General features: G+C 52.6%; 7 protein-coding genes across 7 annotated transcripts; 1 reads left to right on the top strand and 6 right to left on the bottom strand.

The window, feature by feature from the left end:
* Positions 1–2: 2 nt before the first annotated feature.
* On the bottom strand, positions 3–1,597 carry SCP_1502560 (G/T mismatch-specific thymine DNA glycosylase; the record flags this gene model as incomplete). The annotated part of the gene is made up of 6 exons (XM_027764360.1): positions 3–116; positions 167–237; positions 301–580; positions 665–671; positions 1,048–1,066; positions 1,120–1,597. 6 exons carry the CDS (start codon positions 1,595–1,597, stop codon positions 3–5), a joined length of 969 nt encoding a protein of 322 aa, XP_027620161.1.
* A 571-nt stretch (positions 1,598–2,168) lies between these two features.
* SCP_1502550 (Uncharacterized protein) lies at positions 2,169–3,418 on the bottom strand (the record flags this gene model as incomplete). The annotated part of the gene is made up of 5 exons (XM_027764359.1): positions 2,169–2,392; positions 2,452–2,669; positions 2,719–2,938; positions 3,031–3,198; positions 3,250–3,418. 5 exons carry the CDS (start codon positions 3,416–3,418, stop codon positions 2,169–2,171), a joined length of 999 nt encoding a protein of 332 aa, XP_027620160.1.
* Positions 3,419–3,781: 363 nt separating this feature from the next.
* On the bottom strand, positions 3,782–8,654 carry SCP_1502540 (Protein transport protein; the record flags this gene model as incomplete). The annotated part of the gene is made up of 10 exons (XM_027764358.1): positions 3,782–3,906; positions 3,960–4,077; positions 4,129–4,220; positions 4,277–7,376; positions 7,425–7,556; positions 7,606–7,692; positions 7,745–8,041; positions 8,089–8,200; positions 8,257–8,376; positions 8,434–8,654. The coding sequence occupies 10 exons, from the start codon at positions 8,652–8,654 to the stop codon at positions 3,782–3,784; spliced, it is 4,404 nt and encodes a 1,467-aa protein (XP_027620159.1).
* Positions 8,655–9,135: 481 nt separating this feature from the next.
* On the bottom strand, positions 9,136–10,338 carry SCP_1502530 (GPN-loop GTPase 2; the record flags this gene model as incomplete). The annotated part of the gene is made up of 4 exons (XM_027764357.1): positions 9,136–9,471; positions 9,526–9,680; positions 9,736–9,892; positions 9,946–10,338. The coding sequence occupies 4 exons, from the start codon at positions 10,336–10,338 to the stop codon at positions 9,136–9,138; spliced, it is 1,041 nt and encodes a 346-aa protein (XP_027620158.1).
* Positions 10,339–10,599: 261 nt separating this feature from the next.
* On the top strand, positions 10,600–13,996 carry SCP_1502520 (hypothetical protein; the record flags this gene model as incomplete). The annotated part of the gene is made up of 16 exons (XM_027764356.1): positions 10,600–10,623; positions 10,706–11,118; positions 11,168–11,220; positions 11,272–11,391; positions 11,442–11,566; positions 11,633–11,702; positions 11,759–11,813; positions 11,871–12,010; positions 12,062–12,234; positions 12,305–12,455; positions 12,513–12,565; positions 12,630–12,635; positions 12,691–12,832; positions 12,907–12,967; positions 13,047–13,383; positions 13,445–13,996. 16 exons carry the CDS (start codon positions 10,600–10,602, stop codon positions 13,994–13,996), a joined length of 2,475 nt encoding a protein of 824 aa, XP_027620157.1.
* Positions 13,997–14,144: 148 nt separating this feature from the next.
* Positions 14,145–15,926, bottom strand: SCP_1502510 (hypothetical protein; the record flags this gene model as incomplete). The annotated part of the gene is made up of 4 exons (XM_027764355.1): positions 14,145–14,273; positions 14,336–14,408; positions 14,462–15,810; positions 15,861–15,926. 4 exons carry the CDS (start codon positions 15,924–15,926, stop codon positions 14,145–14,147), a joined length of 1,617 nt encoding a protein of 538 aa, XP_027620156.1.
* Positions 15,927–16,693: 767 nt separating this feature from the next.
* SCP_1502500 (Protein CFT1) lies at positions 16,694–22,287 on the bottom strand (the record flags this gene model as incomplete). Its single annotated transcript, XM_027764354.1, has 23 exons — positions 16,694–16,868; positions 16,919–17,048; positions 17,101–17,235; positions 17,303–17,450; positions 17,503–17,649; positions 17,708–17,863; positions 17,921–18,062; positions 18,115–18,193; positions 18,257–18,449; positions 18,504–18,896; positions 18,953–19,147; positions 19,200–19,373; positions 19,424–19,608; positions 19,663–19,807; positions 19,861–20,052; positions 20,102–20,170; positions 20,224–20,396; positions 20,448–21,064; positions 21,114–21,260; positions 21,308–21,465; positions 21,516–21,596; positions 21,656–21,820; positions 21,964–22,287. The coding sequence occupies 23 exons, from the start codon at positions 22,285–22,287 to the stop codon at positions 16,694–16,696; spliced, it is 4,323 nt and encodes a 1,440-aa protein (XP_027620155.1).
* Positions 22,288–22,363: the final 76 nt, after the last annotated feature.

The raw sequence follows: 22,363 nt of genomic DNA, 5'->3' as shown, positions 1-22,363 counted from the left end.
CCTCATGGAGGTGGTGGCGAAGAGATAACAGTCATCGACTCTGTATTAATCTCGCCACGTTTTGCCTCCTCCATGCGCTGTCTGAGCAAGGTAAACAAGGCCGTCTTCTGAGGAAGCTGGAAAATATGTGAGTGGCATGCACAGCACCGCAGACCGTTGTACGCACCTGGTGACTAGTTACCCGCCCCGAGGTACTGGGCGTGACGAAGAACAGTGTCTCCAGTACGTTATCAGTACCTACAACAAATACCCAGCCGTTCAGAAAATTCGCACTGAGATGCTGAGAAAGGCGGCATATACCGTCATTGGGATGCACGACTTTGTACGGCTGGATATCCCACTGGAACGGATTTTGAGCGGCGAACAGCCGCTTCCGGACCTTGCGTTTCGAAGGAGATGGTGACGGTGTTGGTGGACTATCGAGTTGAATTGTCTCCCTTCTCACTAGAGGCAGAGCGCGCTCGAAGGCATCCCATATGCCTTTGCCGACGAAACAGACGACCTGAGGACGGAAGCGTGCGATCTTCTGCAAGAGCACAGGAACGCCTGTAGTAAATTCTGATGCCGCAAGCTCAGATTCCTGTAGCGGAGAAACATAACAGTAAGACATAATTAATGTACAAGAAAATTGGACCCGAGGACGTCGAGCTGGAGACGTCCTCACCTGTTTGCTGGGACGGTCTACAAGGTTAGTCTGCGTGATGGTCATATCACGCACAGGAACACGGCCAAAGGTATGTGATTAAATTGCGGTAGCATATGGAAGATAATGTGAGACTCGCCAGACCGAGGTTAAACCTATCCGGAAGCATGAAATCTTCGGACGGCGACAGGAGGCGGTTGGTCAATTCTGCAAACAGCGAACAAGAGAAGTACTCGAGATGAAATTCAAATCGACTGTGGAGAGACACCTACGTGAGCCAGCGAGACAACGCCAGAAGTGGTTCGTCGGGTTGGCAAAGTGATGGCCCAATTGAGCAGATTTCTCCCCCGGACTGAGTTCCTGACGTATGAACATTGAACAGAGGCAGGACCGGCGGCACTCACTTGATACCACAGAATAGAACTAGAAGCAACAAGTGAGCGGAACCACCTTATTAGTATTTGCAAACGGCATACCATCAAGCTCTTCCTTGAGGTAATCTTGAAGAGGCAGAAGGTGTGCATAAGTCTCCGGTGAAGCAAAGCCACGCTTGATTTGTACCCTCGACTTGAGTTTCCGCCTGCTAGGACTTGTACTGGACTGGGAGCCAAGTACGCCATCCTTGAGGCTGATGGAAACCGACCTTTCGGGTGTTGTTTGCAGAAAGAGCTCTGCGTTGCGATCTTCCACCTTTGCGACCGACTTTGGTTTGCGTGGAGAACGTCGGAGTGCGGGAGATTGCTCTGTTCTTGGCAACGGGGTACTGTAAGACATATTTGACGACCCGGTGACATTGGAATCTAGTGCGCCGGTAGCATTCTGGAGTTGAGGAGATGTCTTCGTGCCACCAGGGTTACCTACGAATTTGAAAGCGGTGAGAGTTGTTCGGAGGTGCTGGATGGAGGCCGCATCTCCCTCCACGACGTCTGAATCGTCAGTCTCGGACACCTTCATAACACACGGATATCGGAGGCAAGAAGGTTAAAGCACAGTGGCTACAACTGCCTTTGGGAGAGTTTGAGAAGGATCTAAGTACTCTGAGCCTCACGTAGAAATCAGTGGAGCGTCATAGTGACCGTGTACAGTACTCGAAAAGCCACGACCCGTTGACACATCTGAATCATCGAATCCATATTGATCATCCACGTTATGTACAAGCTACGAATATATGCCACCGCATAAAACTTTGGTGGTCATAAACTGAGTGGACTGAAGTCAGTGAGTAATACTGTGAAACATTCTCAGAAGCAGTTCCCTTTTTGGTGGCCTAATTGTGTACGTACGCTATGTGAGGAAAATCTGCACTTGTTATGCATGTACCAATTCACTTCTCTAGGTATTACTAAGCGCCTGTCGTGAACTGAGCCTGAACTGAACGATTTGTCCTCGGTCTGAACCATACAGTACCGCTCATTGCTAGATGGCAAGCTATCATTTTCGGCAGAAATATCTATCTGGTTACCGTACGTTGAGGTGAGACTCGACAGACTGCAATATCATGCAACAAAGGTCGGTGGCAAGAACGTCAGAAGTAAACAACTTTGGCTTTTGTGACCGCAGGCTGCATGCCAAACGATCTTACAACGCCCGTATGCACTCCCACCTTGACGTCCGCTTGTCGCTTAAGCCGTTGCTCCGTCTTCTCCGACTTGTCCACCTCAGCATTTCGCCGTTTGAAGGTGTGGAAGTCGTCTTCATCTGCGCCCGCTTCACGGCCTGTTCCGAGGAAAAGCATTGTCGATGCGACCTCTGAGGGCGTACAAGATTTACCTTCAATACCTAGACCAGCCTGCAAGCATTGGACTTACCCTTCTTCCTCAGCGTGCAATCTTTCGCGAGATGAGTGGTCTCTCCACATAGCTTGCAGCACCCTCCGTTTGGATAGATACCCTTCGACTGGTTCTGCGGACATGACGAAGCCAGATGTCCTGATCCAGAACATACGAAACACGATGCAAATGGCAGGGGATTTGAAGGATCAAATGGCTCCTTGCATCGGGAGAGATTGTGTTTATGCGAGCCGCATCTGCGCGAGGGCGTTGAGCATCATACCTAAGAGCGAGGGGGACACTCACCTGTAGCAAATACCAACTGTATTTTTCCCCATCTTGCTTCGAGATCTGCCAGCTTCAGGTGTTTTCTCTGTACCATGCAGAGTGCTTGAATCTATTGCTTTCATGCAATCTTTGGCCGCATGACCCCTTTCACGACAGGCATAACATATCGTCTCCACATGACGCAGGTCTTTGCGTTTTAATCTTCGCTGCTCTGAAGCGAATTTCCGCACATCCGCGTCTAAGAAAACAAGGGGGTTGAGACGCTCAACCGTAGGACCAAGCTCGACGGACACAAGAGCTGGCACGGAACGATTGGGGCGGTAGGCTTACCCTTGGCTCCCTTCCGCTTCATTTTCCTCCTCCCTTCATCCTCCCTTCTCGGAGCGTTCTCCTGAGAATTAGCCCTATCCGCTCCTTCAGCATCCCGCGAACTACCCTCGTCACCTTGGGCTGGGTATTCAGGTGTCGAATTGTCATCTGGCAAGGTCACGTCACCATCTGCTTACGCATCAAACCCACCATTAACTTTGGAAGTACTGAAATACATGCCAATCTTTTCTGTCCGACTTCTCTTCCGTTTCCTCTCCCGCTCGGTGGCTGCGCTCTGCTCGTGCCATGTTACGTCTGGTACGGGTAGCGATGTGTCTTGCTCGACATGGTGACCGAATCCTGCCTCCAGGTATGGTCGTTTCCGGGAAAAGTTGGTGTATCTTGTCATGCTGCGCGCGTAGCGTAGATTGAGACGGATATACTTCTTGCGAAGTTCAGTAGCTAAAGGCAAAAAAAGGATAGGCTGACCTAAGATTCCCAGAAATGCCAATCGGGTTGCCTGCTAGTCATATCCTACCACTATAATGAGCTCGAGACTCAAGATCGAAGATTCCTCAGTAACTCAGAACCTCAGAACCGCGGGTACAACAATAATTATTCCAGAACTGAAACACGATCATTTATAACATCATCGGCCAGAGTACACTAGGATGAGACAAGCCTTTCGTCCATCTCCGTACGTAACTTTTGACATGCTAAGACAACATCCTGAACAATATCCTGCCGAAACCAGTTGGGTCAAGACAGACCATTACAGGCGCATGATGAGCTGCTTGATTCCGGACATCCACAACGCAATGTCATCGGTGAGCGAGCCCGTCGTCAGCAGGTCCATGTGTAGCGCCATCGCGGCATCGCGGTCGTGCGAGGCCATCGCTGTGGCGGAAGTGAGCAGGACTGCCACTACGACAGAGCGGTAGAAGACATACCACTCGTGAGGACGATCAATTGCTCGCATACCGGCTTCGACAGCGTCTCGCAATTGAGAGCATCAAACAACGCATTGACTCGTCGCTCCAGATCGTCCACCAAGCGTTTCTGCTGTGCCTATCCAAAGCATCTCAACATGGCAATCACATAGATAGAGAGGATCCATACCGGCATGGTCTGCTTCATCCGCTCTAGTTGTCCCGAGATCACGGTGAATACCGGACGCATCTCTTCGGGTATATGACTACGATCACCAGGGGCTAAGTAGACATCTCGTCAACCAAAGCACACGTACTTGACAACAGCGAATACTCACGATATTTCGCCGGAGGAGGGCCAGCGTTCGCACGGGCGGCGGCTGACAGACGCACACGAGGACCTGAACCAGGTGTTGATCCTCTGGGCGGACCCTGTGGAGGTGGACCGACAGCAGGGCCGACTCGTGCTGCACCTTGTGAGGTAGGCGCAAATGTTGCTTGCTGAGGCGGAGGACGCTGTGTGAAGCCCGCACCTGGGGGAGGAGGACCCAAGGGCGGTGGGGTTGCGTGAGCATATGGTCCCGAAGGTCCTGCAGCACCGGAGCCTGAGGGGTGCGATAGGTGTCCGTGGCCGTGAGGAGGTGGCGGAGGTGACTGCCCAGGCGAAGACCCAACAGGTGAGTACGGCCCCGGCCCTGCCGCGGGCGGAGGAGGTCGTGACAATCCAGGACCTGGCGGCGGTGGTGATAACATGATCCGTCCGGGTGGCGGAGGTGGCGGCAAGTGCTGAATCCGAGGGCCAGTTGGCCCAGGCGGGCCAGACGGCGCCCTCGTGTGGGGAGGGTATTGTCCCGTCGGCGGAGGCAAGTGCTGACCCTGGAGAGGAGGCGGCGGGTGCGCCTGTACACTCCCTGGCCGGGGTGGCGGAGGTAGCGTAGCAGGTGGTTGCCCTGATGTGGAGTAGGGCGAAGTGGGCATCGTACCGGGCGAAGGCATATTCGGGAAGGGAGAAGTGATCGCCGCTGGCCTGCCGGAGACAGAGTTAGCAGGCGTACGCCGCTGTCCAACGTGATGCGGCACGTCGTTCCATCCACCGTTCTCCCGTTTGGAAGGTGGCACAGGCTGTACAGATGGAGCAGCGCTACCTGCACGTGGTGGAGGTGGGAGGACATGAGGAGGCGCAACGTGTTGAGCTTGTACAGGAGGCCGCGCATATTGATTGGAAGGATACGACATGGGTGCTGTAGACTGATATGGCTGCTGCTGGTATGGCTGCCGCTGGTAGGATTGCTGCGAAGCAACTGCAGCAGTCGCTGCGTAGGGGTTTGTTACCTGGGACGACGCTGTAAACCCAGATGAGTTGTATGGCTCGTATACCGAGGTCGCTGCAGGAACCTGCGGAGCAACAAGCTGCTGGACCGGGGCAGAATATTGCCCGTAAGAGTACACCGAGCTCGTTGAGGCAACTTTCGCCGCCACAGCCGTAGCTGTTGCCGAAATTGACACGGTCCTGGTAGAAGCTACACTGACCCCTGCGGCCTTCAACAATCGCTCTCTACCAGCCGCCAAATCAATCATAGCACCCGATGAACCATCGTATCCTTCGGGAATGAGTCTTAGGAACGCGACTGCCTCCTGGAGGAGGCCTTGGGCAGCGAGGAGCCCAGCATACTCGAAATACCGATCGTACAGACCCGACAGTTTGTATGCCTTTGTGGCCGTTTCCTCGCTCTCGGTCTTCAATGACAGGTCCGTATCGTCGTACTTGATCGCACTGCGGAAGACAGTCACCTTCTCAATGAATGTCTCCAAAGCCAACGCGTGAGCAGTGTATCGCGAACCGTCGAGCTGGCCTTCGTCCGTGCTCAACAACTTCTCTTCCTCAGCCAACTCCTCAAGCCAAATATTCACCAATCTCTCTAGACGACCGGCAGCAAGATACGTCAAAGTTGCGTGACGCCTGAACTCAGCTGCCTTCTCTCGCCCATCAGAAGAGCCCGACACTTTTGCGAGGCTGGACTGGAACTCGAGGCGCCGACCAAGCTGCTCTGCGAGTCCGGAGAATTCTTCATGGGTAGCGAAGGTGCAAAGAACGACGAAGATCTCCTGCCATTCCTGTAGGTCGGCATTCTGCACGATATCCGCCAAATCATTGGTGACAATGGATTGGAACAGACGAAGATATGGCAAAGCGGTCGTTCGCCGTTCGAAGTAGGCCTTCTGCGTGCGCTGCAGCAGTTCTGGGCCACCCTTGACAGCCAAGAGGATGGCGTCCGCATAACGGCCTGAAGAAAGACAGAGGGACACAGCAGATTCGAAGTCACCGAGCACCAACGCCCTCGTGACAAGCCTGTCGGTCTCAGACTCGTCACTGGGGTATATACGGAAGGTGTTGCTCTTCAGCGCTTCCGAAGCAACAGAGGATGGGCCAGAGCCAATCGTCGCTGCGACTGAGGAGTCAAGCGCGTAATTGTGATGCGGCACCTGCATCTGCTGGTCATCGTTTCCCGCCCCTATCGTCCCAAAGAAGTCCGCCGCCACATCGTTCTGGTTGCCACCGAGATTGTCGTCACCGAAGAGACTCGGGGCAGTCGTCGTGGATTCTCCATCAGCCTGGGGAGTTGCATTGGTGGTGTCCGAGGCAGCGCTGGCGCTCACTTCAGATGGAGTAGTCTCCGCTCCGTAGGTACTGGCATCCAGAGTCTCGTCAGCTTCCGGATCTCCGTGATCAGAGTATGTCTCGCGCTCTGGCTCAGCGAAAGACACAACAGGCTCGTGTCGCTTGAGATCCGAATCAGTAACATCCTGCTCTGTGAACGACAATGCACTATCAGGTACGGCCTTCAGGTTGACGATGGCTTCGGCCACCCTCGTCGCGATCTCCGCTTTCGAGAACCCAAGGAGGATGATGAGTTCGTCTCGCGAGTTCGCCTTGAACAAGCTGAGTAAGGCCTTCCAGCTCGCAGATCCGGAGTCCTCAGGCTTCTGTCCGTCCTCTTCACTCTTGTCCTCTGCGAAAGCACTCAGATTGTTGCCTTCAATCGCCGCCTGCAGCTTGATCGCGCGTTCCACGATGTTCGCCTCCGTGACGACCGTCCTGATATGGACGACGCAGCTCTGGTTCCGGCCCTGCGCTGACGGCAGATTGGATACCGTAATCAGCTTGCCTCCATACCCGAAGGAGTTCGACGCCGGGCGGCGCAGCCATTTCGGAGGGTGCTTGAGAGAGAGGGTAGCATGGTTAGAGCGGGGAAATCCTGGTGCACCGAAGATGTCGGAACCATCAGGCTGAGGCGTAGCAGGCGGCAACTCGGCAGCCTCGTTCGTCGACTGAATGGAGTGAATACCAATGGTACCGTCAAAGAATGCAGCCGCAAATAGGTCAGGATTGCGCGGGCACCACTGGACTTGGAAAGCCCAGCCATCTGCGGATGGAAGCTGTACAGAATGTTACAACAAGGTTGGAACAGATGACGCGTAACTTGCCTCTCCAATCATCTCGGAAGTTTGTGGGTTCCAGCAGAGTGCACGATTGTCCTTGCCGCAAGAAAGTAGCAAATCCGGATCTTGTGTGCACCATGACAGTGATAGGACACCTTTTTCATGGCCTGTAAGAATCTACTAGCAGGTAAGCAACGATGATACGTGCAATATCGTAATAGTATACCTTCTCTGGCGCGCGAGTGTTACGTAGATCCCACACCATAACGATTGGTGAAGTATCGTCTTCGGAAGACGTCACAAGACGCGTAGCCTATCGTATGCGAAGTCAATAGAGACCAATACGAATGGTACCTGGTACTGACATTGTCGGGGTGCCAAGCGACGTCGCTCATACCCCGCCTTCCGCCTGCAGCCATGCCAGGGACTGCGAATCCTTGAATACCGCCCGAAAGTGTGCCGGCGCCTCCACCATACGCCAATGCAGCAACCTCTCGCTTGCCTCTCAAGTCCCATACAACAGTGTAGCCTGTGTTGCTGGATGCGGCAAGAATGTAGTCGACGTGGTGGTTCCACGCAAGTGACGTGATCTCGTCAAGCTTTGTGCTGCGAGTGCCGGGGGTGTACGGCTTGCTTGGGTCTTTGAGATCCCAGATGTAGATCTGCAAACACGGTTAGTAGCGTAATGCAGAAGAAACAGTGTATATACCTCGCCATTTATTGCCCCTGACGAGAATATATTGGTCCGCATAGGATTGAAGTCAAGCGCACGGACAGTGCCCGTGTGCGTCTTGTTTCGCAGTAACAGCGATTCCGACGGTCTGTTAAGGCGGGTTATATCCAGACGAGACGCATCGCACAGACCAGGAAAGCTTACTTTGAGTCTGCGACGATCTGTGATGGGTCCCAGATGTCCAATTCCCCGTTCTCCATGCCAGCAACGATTACACCGCTCGGGCGGCTCCCATCCGCATAACCCCATGCCAGACGGTTGAATCTATCGTGTTCTCAGTCTCAGATAGTGACATAGATCAACATTCGGCATTGTACCCACCTTGAGGTGGTCTTCACGGATGCTTTTGGCCCCGGGTGACCCTCCGCGCCGAGGTCAAACTCATTCTTGTCCAAAAAGTCCGGTTCCCATATTTCGAGTCGGCCATTGTTGCTGAACGACTCATCCAGGGCATCCGCGAATGTACCCGTCGCCAGCAACGGTAGAGACGGCGACGGCGACCATGCGAACGTCGAGGTCCTGTGGATTTCCTTCAGCTTCATGGTTAGTTCGAGTTATGCTTGGTGGGTCTGCGTTTGGGACGACGTGTCATAGCAGGCGGTTACAGCACCAGACCTTATCCCAGCTCTCAGGAATTTCCCCATCTGGATCCCGGAGTCTCAACCAATGCATTAATGGGAGGATCTAATTCGGATAGCGCTCTTGCTTGCAAATGACTCCTCATCGCGCTCGTTCTCAAGATGACACAACATCAAGAAAAAAATACAAGAGGCTTGAAAACATACTTTATATGTTAGAGATTATGTGGGGAAAATCCAGGGGGTCCAAATGCATGGTGACATAAGTGCAAGACTTGCACTACCAGCCGTGGGTCAACGATAGTAACTTCCCTGTCTGAAACATTTCGCAGACGTGAGATATATCAGCAGTGTTGCAGCGGATATGTGGTGAAAGCGTATTAATATTGCCATCTGCAATAACAAGTAGGGTGTACAAAAGTAGTTCCAGCATTGGAACTTACGGCTATGTTTTGTCCTTGGGGTTTCTCTCCCTTATTTTACTCTTCTTCGCCGCTTCCTGTACCAACTGTCCTTCTCGTCTCCACTGTGCCTTCTCCCACGCATCCCACTCCTCTCTAGCATCCACCCATCTCTCCTGGACATCGCGCACGTCGCTCCGTGGACCGCGCGGAGGTCCAGCAGCAGTGGTGAAAAGCGCGTATGCATTAGGCCGCAGGGCTGATGGTGCATCTGTCGCTTCCACTGTGCCCTCAGGCTGTTGGGCGCCTGCCGATGGAACGAAGACACACCCTGTGGCTTTGTCGATGACACGCATGAGATGCAGCATGGACTCTTTATCCTGCGCAGCCATGATCGCTGAGTGACGAGCCATAATTGATCGTCGAAAACCTACCTCTACCGCCAAAGTTTCAAAGCCTACGAGCCCATAGTCTTCGATCAGCGAACATATCGCCATGTTCAGGGCAGTGTACCGCGGGGAGGATGATGATAGGGAATTCTCAAGATAGGATAGATCTTGTACCTCTGTGTAAAAATCCAGGTTGAAATCTACGCGGAAATAAAGTGAACGAGGCAGCAATGAATCAACACGAGTGATGGATACCGAGATCGCCGTACTGTTTAATCAGGTCGACCTTCGACAACACGTTAATGTGAGGCAACTCGAGATGAAGCATTGCCCGCAGGGATAACATGAGCACTGAGATGTACTTCGATGCATCGGTCACGTAGTGCGCATCGCACAGATGGACCGCAGCTAACTGACCACCTGTCCGTCAGCTGCACAAGCCATGGAAGACTCGCTCACACCCACCCGAAAGCCACTCTTGGTCAGCTTGTGCACGATGTTCTTCACACTGTCGTGATTTGTGCTCAGTTCCACCTGTCCAGGAAGATCAAACAGCACGTATGCGTCCTTTCCCAGTTCCTTCAGCCGCTCCTCTAGCCAGTCATAGTTGGCTTCTAGGTATTCCATGCAATATAGCATGCCACCATTGGGTCCAAGGCCCTGGTCATTCATGGCATCCTCGAGCGTAATGAGAGAAAATATATCAATTGCGCATGGATATGGGATGTTCTCGTTTGCAGGATCCAAATTGACGACAGCAATGGGACGATTGAGAGCACCGAACAGTTGGTACTTGCCATAGCAATATGTGGACTTGCCGCTGCCAGGCGAACCACATACAACCTCCCCGAATGCCATTTTGGTGGGCGCACCGTGTGGGGAGTAGCAGATGAGTATGGCGGCAAGGCGGTCACGGTCCCGGTGGTCCGGAAGAAGGAAAGTCTGCACGTGACTTATTGTGAACGCGTCAAGCGCGTGCCTTGAGAATCGAGATGATCTTGACGCCGACGTGGAGAGCTCGAGCAAGTACTGGCCGATGGTTATAAACCAGGTTCATCCACAACCACACAAGTGACGCATACCACCTTTGTTATCTGCGTTTTCCGGACAGTTGTAACGATGCCTTGGTATCCTTCCGATGAGGTGAGTACAGATGCGGTGGGTCTCGATTTGGATCGCAAAGTCAGATGGATTATGCCCTTCTCTGACATATTCATTGCGACAGATTGACGGCGTACTTGAGATGTCGCGTGCGGAATATATGGCCACGCAAGGCAATCACAGCTTAAATGCTGATGCAGGTCCATCGCAGACGCGGAGAACAGCGTCGTCGTCGCACCCTCGGCGTATGACATCAGACATTGGTATAATCAACGCTGGAATAGCAGAAATCGACGAGGAGATGGAACGACTGAAAGCTCGGCGAGCATCGCTCATTGTGCAGAAACAGACTGCAGAGAAGAATAAGAGGAAGCTGGATGCATCCATCCGAAACATCAGTGCACTCCGAGTCAAAGATACAGGCAGAGTCTCAGAAAAGGGCATAGACTACACCACAGAATTTGAATGGACAGGTCCCCTTCGATACAAGATGAAGATGGTATTTGGGATTGACGATTTCCGTCTGTGCCAACAAGGGTGGGTTGTCTTCGGTGGAATTCGATTCATACTCAGGCGGTCACTTCAGGGTTTGCAACGCGAATATGGACGGTCGTGATATCATCTGCGTGATGCCCACAGGTAAGCCCCAGTCCAAGACATGCGAAGTAGCTTACTCAACCGGGACTACAGGTGGGGGGAAATCTTTGACCTATCAACTTCCCGCTTTGTTGTCGAATGGGTGCACTTTGGTGATCTCACCCCTTATTGCTTTAATGGAGGACCAGGTCCTGCATTTAAAAGAAGTGGGAGGTCGGTATTCTGTCTGTCGTTCCAACGCTTCATTTTAAGAGTAGCCTTAGTTCGAGCGGCAATGGTCACGGCTGAACTCCCTAGGGCAGAAATGGATCAAATCACTCGACAAATGAAAATTATGGCTTCCTCGACAGAGACAGATCGATCCGACATCAAGCTCCTTTATGTGACAGTATGTCTACTACTTCTCCGCCCGTCAGCCCTGTGCTAGAAATCTGAGACTATCTTCTTTCATCAGCCAGAGAAGGTAGTTAACAATAGAAATTTCTTGAGTTTGCTACAAGCTCTGGCGGAGGCCGGCAAATTGAGTCAGTGATAACTTCAGTCCCCTCACCCACTATATTGAAGTGGTTTCCTGTGGCAGATCGTTGGGTGCTAGACGAAGCACATTGTATCTCCCATTATGGTCACGATTTCAGGTGGGCTTGTCGAGTCGTTGACTGCTGTGTGCATTGAAATTTCTCTCACTTTGCCAGACCCGATTATCAGCGATTGACTATTCTTCGTACCACATTTCCTAATGTTCCCATTATAGCGCTTTCGGCGACATGTCCACCAGCTGTGCTCGAAGACATCCGGAAAGTGATGAAAATGGGACCGATAGTCAATGGATCATGTATGTCGCGCATCTCTTCGCTTCAACGCTCAATTATCATGGGCATTGTAGCTGCACCTCCCGTCGGAACAGTCTACTTTTCTGCCCCATTGTATCGCAAGAATCTACACTACGCCGTGCTTCCGAAGCCCTCGACATGCTCTGCAGCGATTACCATGATGAAGAACTATATCTTAGAGCACCACAAGAATCACGTCGGTATCATCTATTGCTTAGCCAAAAAGGTGCAGATTTGCCGCTTACCATCGTCACAGAATCCGGAGCTGACCTTTCTCGGCTTATCATCTTGGTCAGGATGCGGAGGACGTTGCCCAGAAGCTGAAGGAAGAGAGTGGCCAGGAAATAAAGACAGAGGTGTACCACTCTGATATCACGCGCGATGCGAAAGAAGCCATTCACAAAAAATGGCGGGAGGGACAGGTCAAGGTCGTGTGTGCTACCCTTGGCGAGTCATCTCACACGCGTCATACACGCTCGTTCTCAATTCCTCTTCTTCTGATAGCGTTTGGACTTGGGATCGACAAGAGTGATGTGCGATTCGTGCTGCATCATAGCGTACGTAAGCGGCGGCATCTTATGTGTTCCCCTCTCGAAGGCTCAGTATCATATTTTGTTCCAGATGCCGGTCCGTGTCGTCGCTTTAGTGGAGTCGTTAGGTTCTGACGCCTCAGCATGGACAGAAATCCTTGGATGGCTTGTATCAGGAATCCGGACGTGCGGGACGTGATAGAAAGGATGCAGATTGCGTCCTGTACTACAGGCCTCAGGATGCCATACGACTCACCCAGATCGTGGACAAGGGAGCAGGGGAGTTAGATAAGTGTGCGTCTACGCCGTGTTCCTGTGCATCTGTGAGTTCTGGACTGATCCACCGTGGCGGCTGCCTTGCACCACAGTGCACGATATGTTGCGGTTTGCGCAGGACGTGGAGCAGTGTCGCAAGATCCAATTTGCCAAGTATGTCTCTCCCCACGCTGCCCTCCACTCCCCCCACGCGCTGTGCATGCGCACTGACTTGTGCGATATGCACTCCCAGGTACTTCAACTCTTCTGCAGACCTGTCGATGGACGTGTGGACGACTGGAGACGAGGATGCTGAGACACCATGTGGACACTGTGACAACTGTACACGCTCGGCAGAACTAGTCGATCGACGGGACATCACTCTCGCTGCGTGGCGGGTGCTCAAGGTGGTAGAGATAGTGAACAAAAGGGGGGGCTTTGTTACCGTCGCGCAGCTGGCTGACCTGGTAAGGGGGCACGGTGGAAGCTCGTTCCATGCGAAAGTCAAGAAGGGCAGGAAGACGGTGCGAGAGAAAGTCCACCTTGATTTGAACGAGGTCGCCGGCGGCAAGCTTGAATATTCAAAGCAGGTATGATGAGTGCTCTGCGTGGAGTGACATACTAATTCACCCACACATAATATTGTGTTAGGATGCGGAACTACTCTGCATCCACCTCATGGTTGAGGACTATCTGAAGACGTTTTACAGTGTGAATAACTTCACTACCAACACATACGTCAGGTTGGGTAACAACGCAGATCGTCTCACTCAACTATCCAAGCAGGACGTCGAGCAGGGCAAGACTCCAGCCATACATCGTTCCTTCCTCATCAAAAGTAAACGAAAGCCAACGTCAAGGAGGATTGGCGAGACAACCAGTAATAGACAACATGAGGATGGTCCTAGCAGCAGTAGGAAAGGAAAGAGGCGTGCTATTGAATTTTCTGACGGAGAGGAATCCGACGACGAGAGCGAAACTGCCAGGGACTCAGACTTTATTTCTGCCTCGACATCCGAGAAGCCTCGGTCCAGCTACTCCTATAGACCTTCGGAAGGGAAAGCACCGCATGACGAAGATGTTTGGAGCCGCTCGATGCTATCACCTCCACCGAGACCATCGAAACGGCCTCGCAGGACGTGTAGGATTCCCGATATGGACAGAACTGTGGATGTTGAAGTTATATGTATATCATCGGACTAATTGCTATACATTTTATCGTACAGGACCACTGTTGTAACCCCCGTGTAAAAATCATAGATATCATGCTGTCGCACTTAAACATACTGCCGTGGAATATATACTGAAGCTCACGTAGCGTCCATAATGACTACTCACTATAATATACATCTCACTGAGTTGGAGAGGCCTTGGGGCGTTTCAGAGCTGAGCGCAGCGGCGGCTTTGGAATGAGATGATGCTGCATATCAATTCGCACACCATTCTCGTTCATCCACCCCGAGTTTGGTTCAGGATAGCCCTGTGAAAAGCACCGAGGATTAGCCAACAAACGGAATGATCATTACGACAGGGAACACTCACGACAAGGTCCGGCGGATAGTCTTTCCCAGCCTCGACGGACTTGTATCTCCCATCGTTCGTCCACAGCTGATCCCTATGATACGGACAGTTGGAAACATATAAAGAGATAGAAATCAAGCCACTGACCCGCGACGGTTGAACCACCCTTTGCGGCGCTCACTAGGAGGCACCGGTGAAGGGCAGACCAGGTTCTCAGTCCATCTGACGCAACGTCGTGATGTCGTTCCAAAGCCTCCTTCGAAAGCTGAAGTAGCTCGTGCGAGCGGAATGGTCGACTCTGCTCGGGCATCCCTCTCCACTGTGCGCGAGGGCGAGTCACGATTATTGTGAGGCGTCCCTTCGCCAATACGAGTGAGGACTGCCGGAGCTGATTCAGAGATGCCGCCAGTCCGATTCGCCACAGGTAGGGGAATGGCAGGTGGTCGTTGTGGTGGGCGCACATCAGAACTGTTCGAAGTGGGATGCGACGATGATCCAGCGGCCACTCTGCGAAGCTGATCGCCACCATCATACGCCGTAGTGACCGCCAACCCAGGTGGAGCGCGTAGGCTTGATGAATCCTCGTACCGACACTTGGCAGCAGGCGCTAGAGCGGTCGAAGTGGTGACCTGCTGGGTCTCCGGAGAGTCTCTCGAGCGCGAGACCTGCTGGCTGCTCGAATGCCCATCAGTGTCTCTCCTCGCAGAGAGAGCGGCAGCGGAAGGAACGACAGAAAAATCTCGTCTCCCTTCGTCCCTGCCACCAGCGTTGGCCCGTCGTGGCCTCGTTATATCGACGATGGGATCGTCAATGACAGTGTCGCTATCGCTATCCGAAACCGTTTCTACGGTTGCCAGGTGGATAGGAACAGCAAATGTGGGTGGAAGCGCAGCGAAGCGTGGGGAAGTTTCCTCGGAAACTATAAGGGGTACTCGAGGAATGGTGCCATTGTTATCTGGTGTAGCTCCCGCAGACCCCGACGAGGGAGTAGCTCTGAGAGGCGCAGAGGGTGCAGCTCCCACGGCGTTTGAAACATGCGCGCGGACGCTCAGCGCGGTCGTCTCCAAGGTCTCTGTGCTACTACTAGCACGTGTAGAGGAAACCTCAGTAGAGACGGCAGATCCCGAGATGGAGTCATCAGAGTCGGAACTTGATGAAGAGTGCGAACTCGCCAGAATATCAGAGGCAGAGGAGACAGAGCGTTCGTAAATATATGTGTTATTGTCGGTAGCGCTGGGGTATATTCCATAGTTTTTCCTCGGTTTCGATCGATTCAGCACGAAAGCCGCATCATAATCAGCGGGAGGCGAGGGGTGGATCAGCGAGTTCTTCCTCTCGTTATCAGGACGGGGAGGATAGGCTGGAGGCTTTGAGCGGACAACGGGACGACCGTGAACTGGGTTAGGCTTTCCTCCAGCAGGAGTGTATGTGTGAGAGGAGGCCGTGGCGGGGTTCTTGAAAACGTGAACAGAGAACCCTCGAGGGACCTCGAAATACTAGGGAAAGTTAGTCTACTCACTTGAGGAACTAAGAGCGACATGCGCACCTTCGAAGCCCCATTCCGACCATTCCGAGCATGATTTTTTGACTCAAAGCCAAGAGACGAGAGCATTCTGCATGAACTCGTTCGTCCAAGAGGAACGCAGGAATAACTCCCTTACCTCGAGTGAGTTATACGGACAGAGACACGCACCTACTGGCATGAGTCTTTCATATGTATGACATGTGAATTTCGCGGAGCAAAGGCGTGTCGCACATGGGTGAGTGCTACATGGCAGAAGTGTGGAAGGCGTCGCAGGATCGAGCATGTGTAGATGCGGCAAGGAGATGCCCTCACACATGTAGTGCTCGTAACAGCTTTAACCACGCTGCAGTTACCCCAATCGTCACGGAGAGAAGCTTGCCACGGTGACGAACGGGCAAACTCACCATCATTAGGGTCTTCGATTCCTAAATTTACATCTTTCATCATGCCTGCAGGCCTGACGTGTGAAGCAAGAAGTTGCAGCACACCCATTCGTGGCGCGGAGACGATCAGGTCGGATTTGTGTAGAGCATTCACGCCACAGTCACACCGGCGTCGAGGATCCGCGTTGAACGCTGCGCCTGTAGGAAATGCAAAAGGGTGATAGTTAGATTGGTAGCAGGATGCACCAGCGAGGCGGCGTCACCGACAATATTATTCTACATGTGTACGATCATGCATGTACGAGTTCGTAGCCTGCCAGTGCCATGCGGCCCGCCTGCAGTATTTTAACTTCAAGTTACGGGAGGTTACCCTTACCGAACGAGCTTCAAGCATCAGCTTGACTGTAGCTGCAGTCCAGAAACGAAAACACCCCTCAGGATTAGGCTATGTAACAACAATCGTACAATATTTTACCATACACCGCTGAAGTATAACCAATCCTTCAATATCGTCGTCCTCTCTGTGCCAATCTGGCGAGTCACCTCGATTTGACGAGTGATTGGGAGTTCCTCGAAAGCTGCCAAAACATTACCGTCCAGTATACCTTTAGACAGGGGCCTTGAGACATAGTCGTTTCGAACGATGCTACTTCATGGATCAGAGATGGTGCGAGGGACGACGCTCACTGCGCTCACCGGAATGCTTTAGGATTCAAACCCGCGACATGCTGAACATTACGGGTGAGCTGACCTTGTAGAAGGTGCAGTCTCTTGAAGGCGGATTCGTCGACGCAAGTCAAAGACACCAGAGCGCCGTCAGCGGTTCCTTCACAGACGCATTAGCCCATGCTTGGCCAACAGTCGGAGTATCTACATACCACAGAGTAATTTGGCCTGCGGTATGGCAGTATCTGTACCTATACGACGTGCGATCATAACAGAAGTACGGTATTCTGTCTGCCCGTGGTACTCTGTACGACGAAGTAGATGTTGACCGTTTTTGGATTCGGGATCTGCTTTTGGTTGTGAGTGACAGCATTGCGAAGCATGTCGGTCAAACCATGTCGTTTAATGACGCACCATGAGGATCATACTCATAGATTCTCATTACACCATCTTCGTCGCACGTAACCATGGACACGCGGCCATCCGCGAAGAAGAGATCGGCATTTGTCACACATGCATGCAGTGGATCCTTCCCCAACACGACGAGTTTATACGGATCCTCCTACCAAAAAAGTCAGTACACGAGTAGGACTCTCATATAGCCACGAATATACCTGGAATGCCACGAACCAGACACTCTTGACGGCGTCTCCTATGACAAGCAAGTTCTTGATGGTGCGAAGGGATGTAACATAGACACCGACGTCCAAGAAGGCGACACCGACAAGCCGTTCATCCAAGTCGAATGCCCTGACAAATATCTACAGAAACCTGGGTCATGAGCTTGGGTTTGGGTTAGAACGAAGATACGAAACGCACCTTCTGCCCCATCGAGGAGACAAGATAGCCATCCATCCCACAAAGCGCTGTGACGGGACCCTTCGCATCATCTCTACACCGAAGCTTCAGCTTATACCAGCGCTTATGGCTAGAGCTTAGATCAGGAACAACTTCCACGATCTCGAAGATGTAAACCTGAGACATTGTTCATCAGGACTGAACGTCATCGCATGCGCTTATGTGAACACTCACGACACCCTTGATCGCCAGATCCTCTCCTCGGTTCACTGTTGTCCCGACGGCTATGAAGTCTTTCGTGCCGGACTCTGTGCTCATCGTTTCTAACGTCACACAATCGAGGCAGTTCACAAACTCGTTGGGAGCAAACTCGTATCTGGGCAACATCTTCAGCCAGATACACACAGGAGAGCACACGCGAGACTCACCCATCCATGGTGATCCAGCCTTCGGGTGAGATGAGCTCCAGCGTAGAGCATTCACAGCTCGGGAAGGATATGTTCGATGCTTTCACCACAGATACGACTGTTAGATGTAACGCCATACAAAGTGCCAGAAATGAACTCGCACCATCTGGCTCCCACACAATGTTGCCATCTTCATCATATGAAGCAAATTTATTTTGCAACGAGGATGCAGCAACGAGCAGTGACGTCGAAGCGTCGTACACGACATTCGAATAAGATTTATCTCGCGGGATGAATTTCCACGGCAGGTGACCGTCGAGCTGGAAGTTCGGGATCCATTCCGCAAGGCTCGGCCCCTACATGGTCGTCAGTTGTGTTCGGCGAAACAGATGATATGAAGGCACCCTCACCTCTTCGGAGTACAAGAGAAAATCGCCTTTCGATTCCCATAATGAGGAGGCCGTAAACGCGTGCACGACAGAATGGCCTGACGGGAACACCTTGACGCCTCCCTGGTCTGTAGACAGAATCCAACATGGACGATCGCCTGTAAAGAACACTCCAGAAATCATCTGCCCTGGAGCAGGAGACGTCACGAACGGAATGAGATGCCGCGAGATCCGCTTTTGCTCAGCAAGCACCGACTTCTCCACCTCCTCGGTGTGCTGTATGTCGAACGCCCGAGACAGCACCTTCACAAACCGCACGAGAAGCGCGGATGATCGAGCAGCAGGAAGAGGTTCCACAGGCGGTGGCGTAGGAAATGCCTCGTATATGGCTAGCTGTCCGGAACGCAGGAAGACCTAGCGGATCACTCGTGAGCAGCTGTGTCACGGCTCGCACAAACAGCGTGACTCACAACGAGGTGCGGGCGTGGCGAGGACTCGCCCAACGGAGCGAGCAAGATCTGCTCGATATCCAGTTCCTGCGGCTTGCGGGTTGACTCCTGAGGGGCAGAAAGGGCGGGTGGGTCATATGAATCAGTGAACATCGGTTCCAGGGTCGCAACTAGGGTGGTCGAAAATGCCAAGGTGAGCTTGGGCAACGTCCAGATCTGCAAGGCACTATGTCAGCGCTCATGAAGTGTAACAATGAGGCTTTCATACCTCGACCGCACCCTGTGGCCGGCATAGGAGCAACCACTGGCTCCTGTTCCCAGCATTCATAGCGGCCTGCAGAGTTGACGTAACGTTCTCAGTCCCAGCAGCTTGCATGTTAGCGTGGCTTTGAAACACGCCGGTCGTATCTGTGAAGAAACAGCCAGCCAGGTATCGAGACGTCTGCACGACTTGTCAGCATGCTGGCGCATCACCGATGTGCAGAGAACTACCTTCTCGCCCATCGGAGACATGTCCTTGCGCCTAATCTTCCCTCGCTCGGTCTCTCCAATGAAGAGACCGATGGAGTCATCCTCTCGGATGATGAGTACGAAAGGGTCGCAGATACTGCAGAACCTGATCTTTGGCCGGGGTACATTCCCATCCCAATCTTTAATAACCTGGCGTTCCGTCCCATCTGTGGATGACGATATGATGAGCACTCGAGCAACGCGGAAGAGGCGCGACGCACCAGGCTCTAACACTCGGATGACGTTGGTGACATTGACCATCACATGCAAGATAGCAGTCCCTTGGAAGAATGGTGCCGCGCCAATCGTAGTTCCCGGGATACGTGTGGTGATCGAGATGTCTGATTGAGGGTGGCGGGAGGCAATCTGCTCGTACGCGGTATTAGTTTTCTTCGACACGACTATGGGCGAGAGCTTACTCGAGAAAGGCCCGGCGAAGGATTCGCATCGGTACTGATGATAATAGAGTCATTCTCCGTGTAGAAGGGATTGACGGCGCGTTCATAAGTCGAGCCGTTAACCTTGACAGCTTGTCGCACGGGGAGAGACCACATTCCGCGACCGCCGCCTACGGCGTGCAACTTGCGTTTGGTGCGTGTCGGTAAATCCCGCTATGGACAACATTAAGATACCATTGTGACTCATCCCCAGAGAGCACACCTGAAAGACAGTAAAACCACCCAGCTCGCCAGCGCCAGTGGCAGTAACAAGCTCTGGTACGTACCGATCCTAAATCTTGATCATTAGTTCATAAGGTCGTGACGCAATAGCAGGATACACACCCCGTTCTTGGCTAACGCGAAAGTCATATCAGAGATGGGCCCGTGGGCAGGTAACGAGTCGCACAGAGATAGATGCACGACCGTCCGCCTCTTCGAAGTAACAGCGACGCCATTGAGATTGCCATTGCCGTTGATAGACAGCACTTCTTGCACCTGGGAACTTCCGTACAGGTCTTAAGACAAAATCAGACTCGAGACAGTTGTGTCGGGAAATTTCCACTTACCATCGTCATCGTCAAGGTCCATACCATCGGTCGAGTCAACAACCGTGGCGGGCGCAGAAGTCATCTCCACATCCTCCTCGGGGATATCCTCTTCCACCCGAATAGTCTTCAACAATACAGAAGGGCCTACAATGCTCCCAATGAACAGATAGTTGTCCTCGACTCTCCTGACGCATGCAGGAATCGTTGTCCGTGCCACGGGCGACGCCATTGACAGCCGTGACACCGTCTTCCCGTCAACGATGACTTCTACGGGATAGACTGTGCCATCTCTAAGCACTACGAAGAGCGTCCTATCGTCAACGAAGGCGAAGCGCGCTCCCTCCAGTTGCAAGTCCCGTAACTGTTCTTGCGGCGTGAGCACCGGCATGGACATGTCGCTCAAGCGTGGTGGCCAGCCATTGACAGGCAACACGACCCGGCGGGAGGACTGATCCACGTATATAATGGAATTGCTAGCCAGGACAACGACACCGCCCAGCGCGGTCGAGCACGCTGTGATGGCGAGGCAGTCGTAAGACAGGCCCTCAACCGCAGTGATCACAGGATAATTCCTCGTGATCAGATCAAGAGTGAATATGAAAACACCAACTGTGTCTTTATACTCCTTCAGTCGCCTGCGCATACGGTCAGTAAAAGTTAGCAATTGAAGGACATGATGCGCACCCTGTCCATGTCTGCTCATGTTGGAAAAGGACTGCAATGGTCGGATTGCTGAATCCAGGCAAAAAAACGAAGTCTATGACATTCCGTATGCGTGGATCAACTTCCGTCGACATGCTAAGGATGAAACTCGGAGAGTACGGCACATCCCTGCATTGCGTTGAGCACGAAGATAATTATGCTCAGTCTCGACGCACCTTGCTTGGCTTGTCTCCTGCTCCATAAGGTCAAGCTCTGCTTGACTTTGATAGAATGGCAAGATGGCTATCGAGTCTTTCGGCAGAGAGAGCGCAGCACACCGAGATAATGGATCGACACGCAATTCCGAGCGGAACAGCGACGAGTCCAACGACATCTAGAAATAGCTCAGTACAGAATCATTGCAGCGCTTGACTTACGACTTACAAGTTGTGGTGCACGCTCGTATGTGTGTATCGACACGGTAATGAGGTCGTGCACGGCCTCTGACCACTCCAAGAGTGCAATCTGGAATAGCCATTCAGGTTTCGCGGTCAAACTTTGAACTGAAGTGACAGAAGGCACACCTTCGCATCTTTAAAGGACACCAGCAGACGGTCAAGCTTGTCTTCAATCGAGGTCACAACACGAACACCTTCAATGCCAGTGACAACGCCGTGCAGGCGATGCTCCCTGACGAGGTAGAAGCGATTGACGGTCGGCGGATGCAGAACGCCGTTCTGACCGGTGGACTGAGGACGACATGAGAACGGTCAGCATTGACTCTGGAATGTCGCACACACGCATCTCAAGACGACCAACGAGACGGGAAAGCTGGCATCTCATTTGTTCTCTGCGACAAAGGAAGGACAAAAAACTGGGTATTCGAATTCACCTTGACCGAGCCCATGTTCACAAACCCTTCCCCGGACGCGTCCATCTCGATTTCGCCTTCTACCGCCTCTGTGCCTTTCCGGACACTGGCGCGCCTCTCCCGTTCATCCTCCTTGTGTGTGGAGATAGGCGCAGGATCCTTCCTGACCTCGAAGATACGCAGGAGGTTGGAGCGCGCCACTACGACATTGAAAAGAGCGCATCCAGCAGGCTCAGCTTGAGCGCTTGTACTTGGAGATCCCGGTAAAGTCGAAGGTGTAAGTTTGAGGCAAGCAGCAAATTCGACGCCGCTTGGAGGCAGTATTTCCTGACGCAATGCTTCCATTCAACGGAGTCAACGCAGCAGAAATAATCTTTGCACGCGTGTCGCTCCTGCTTAACAGTGGAAGACGGTCAAACGT

The sequence above is a fragment of the Sparassis crispa genome (genome assembly GCF_003851025.1).
Source record: "Sparassis crispa DNA, contig_000014F, whole genome shotgun sequence".
Taxonomy (NCBI): Eukaryota; Fungi; Basidiomycota; class Agaricomycetes; order Polyporales; family Sparassidaceae; genus Sparassis; species Sparassis crispa.
The sequence above is the reverse complement of the archived record's forward strand: the minus strand, read 5'-3'. Positions and strand labels throughout refer to the sequence as shown.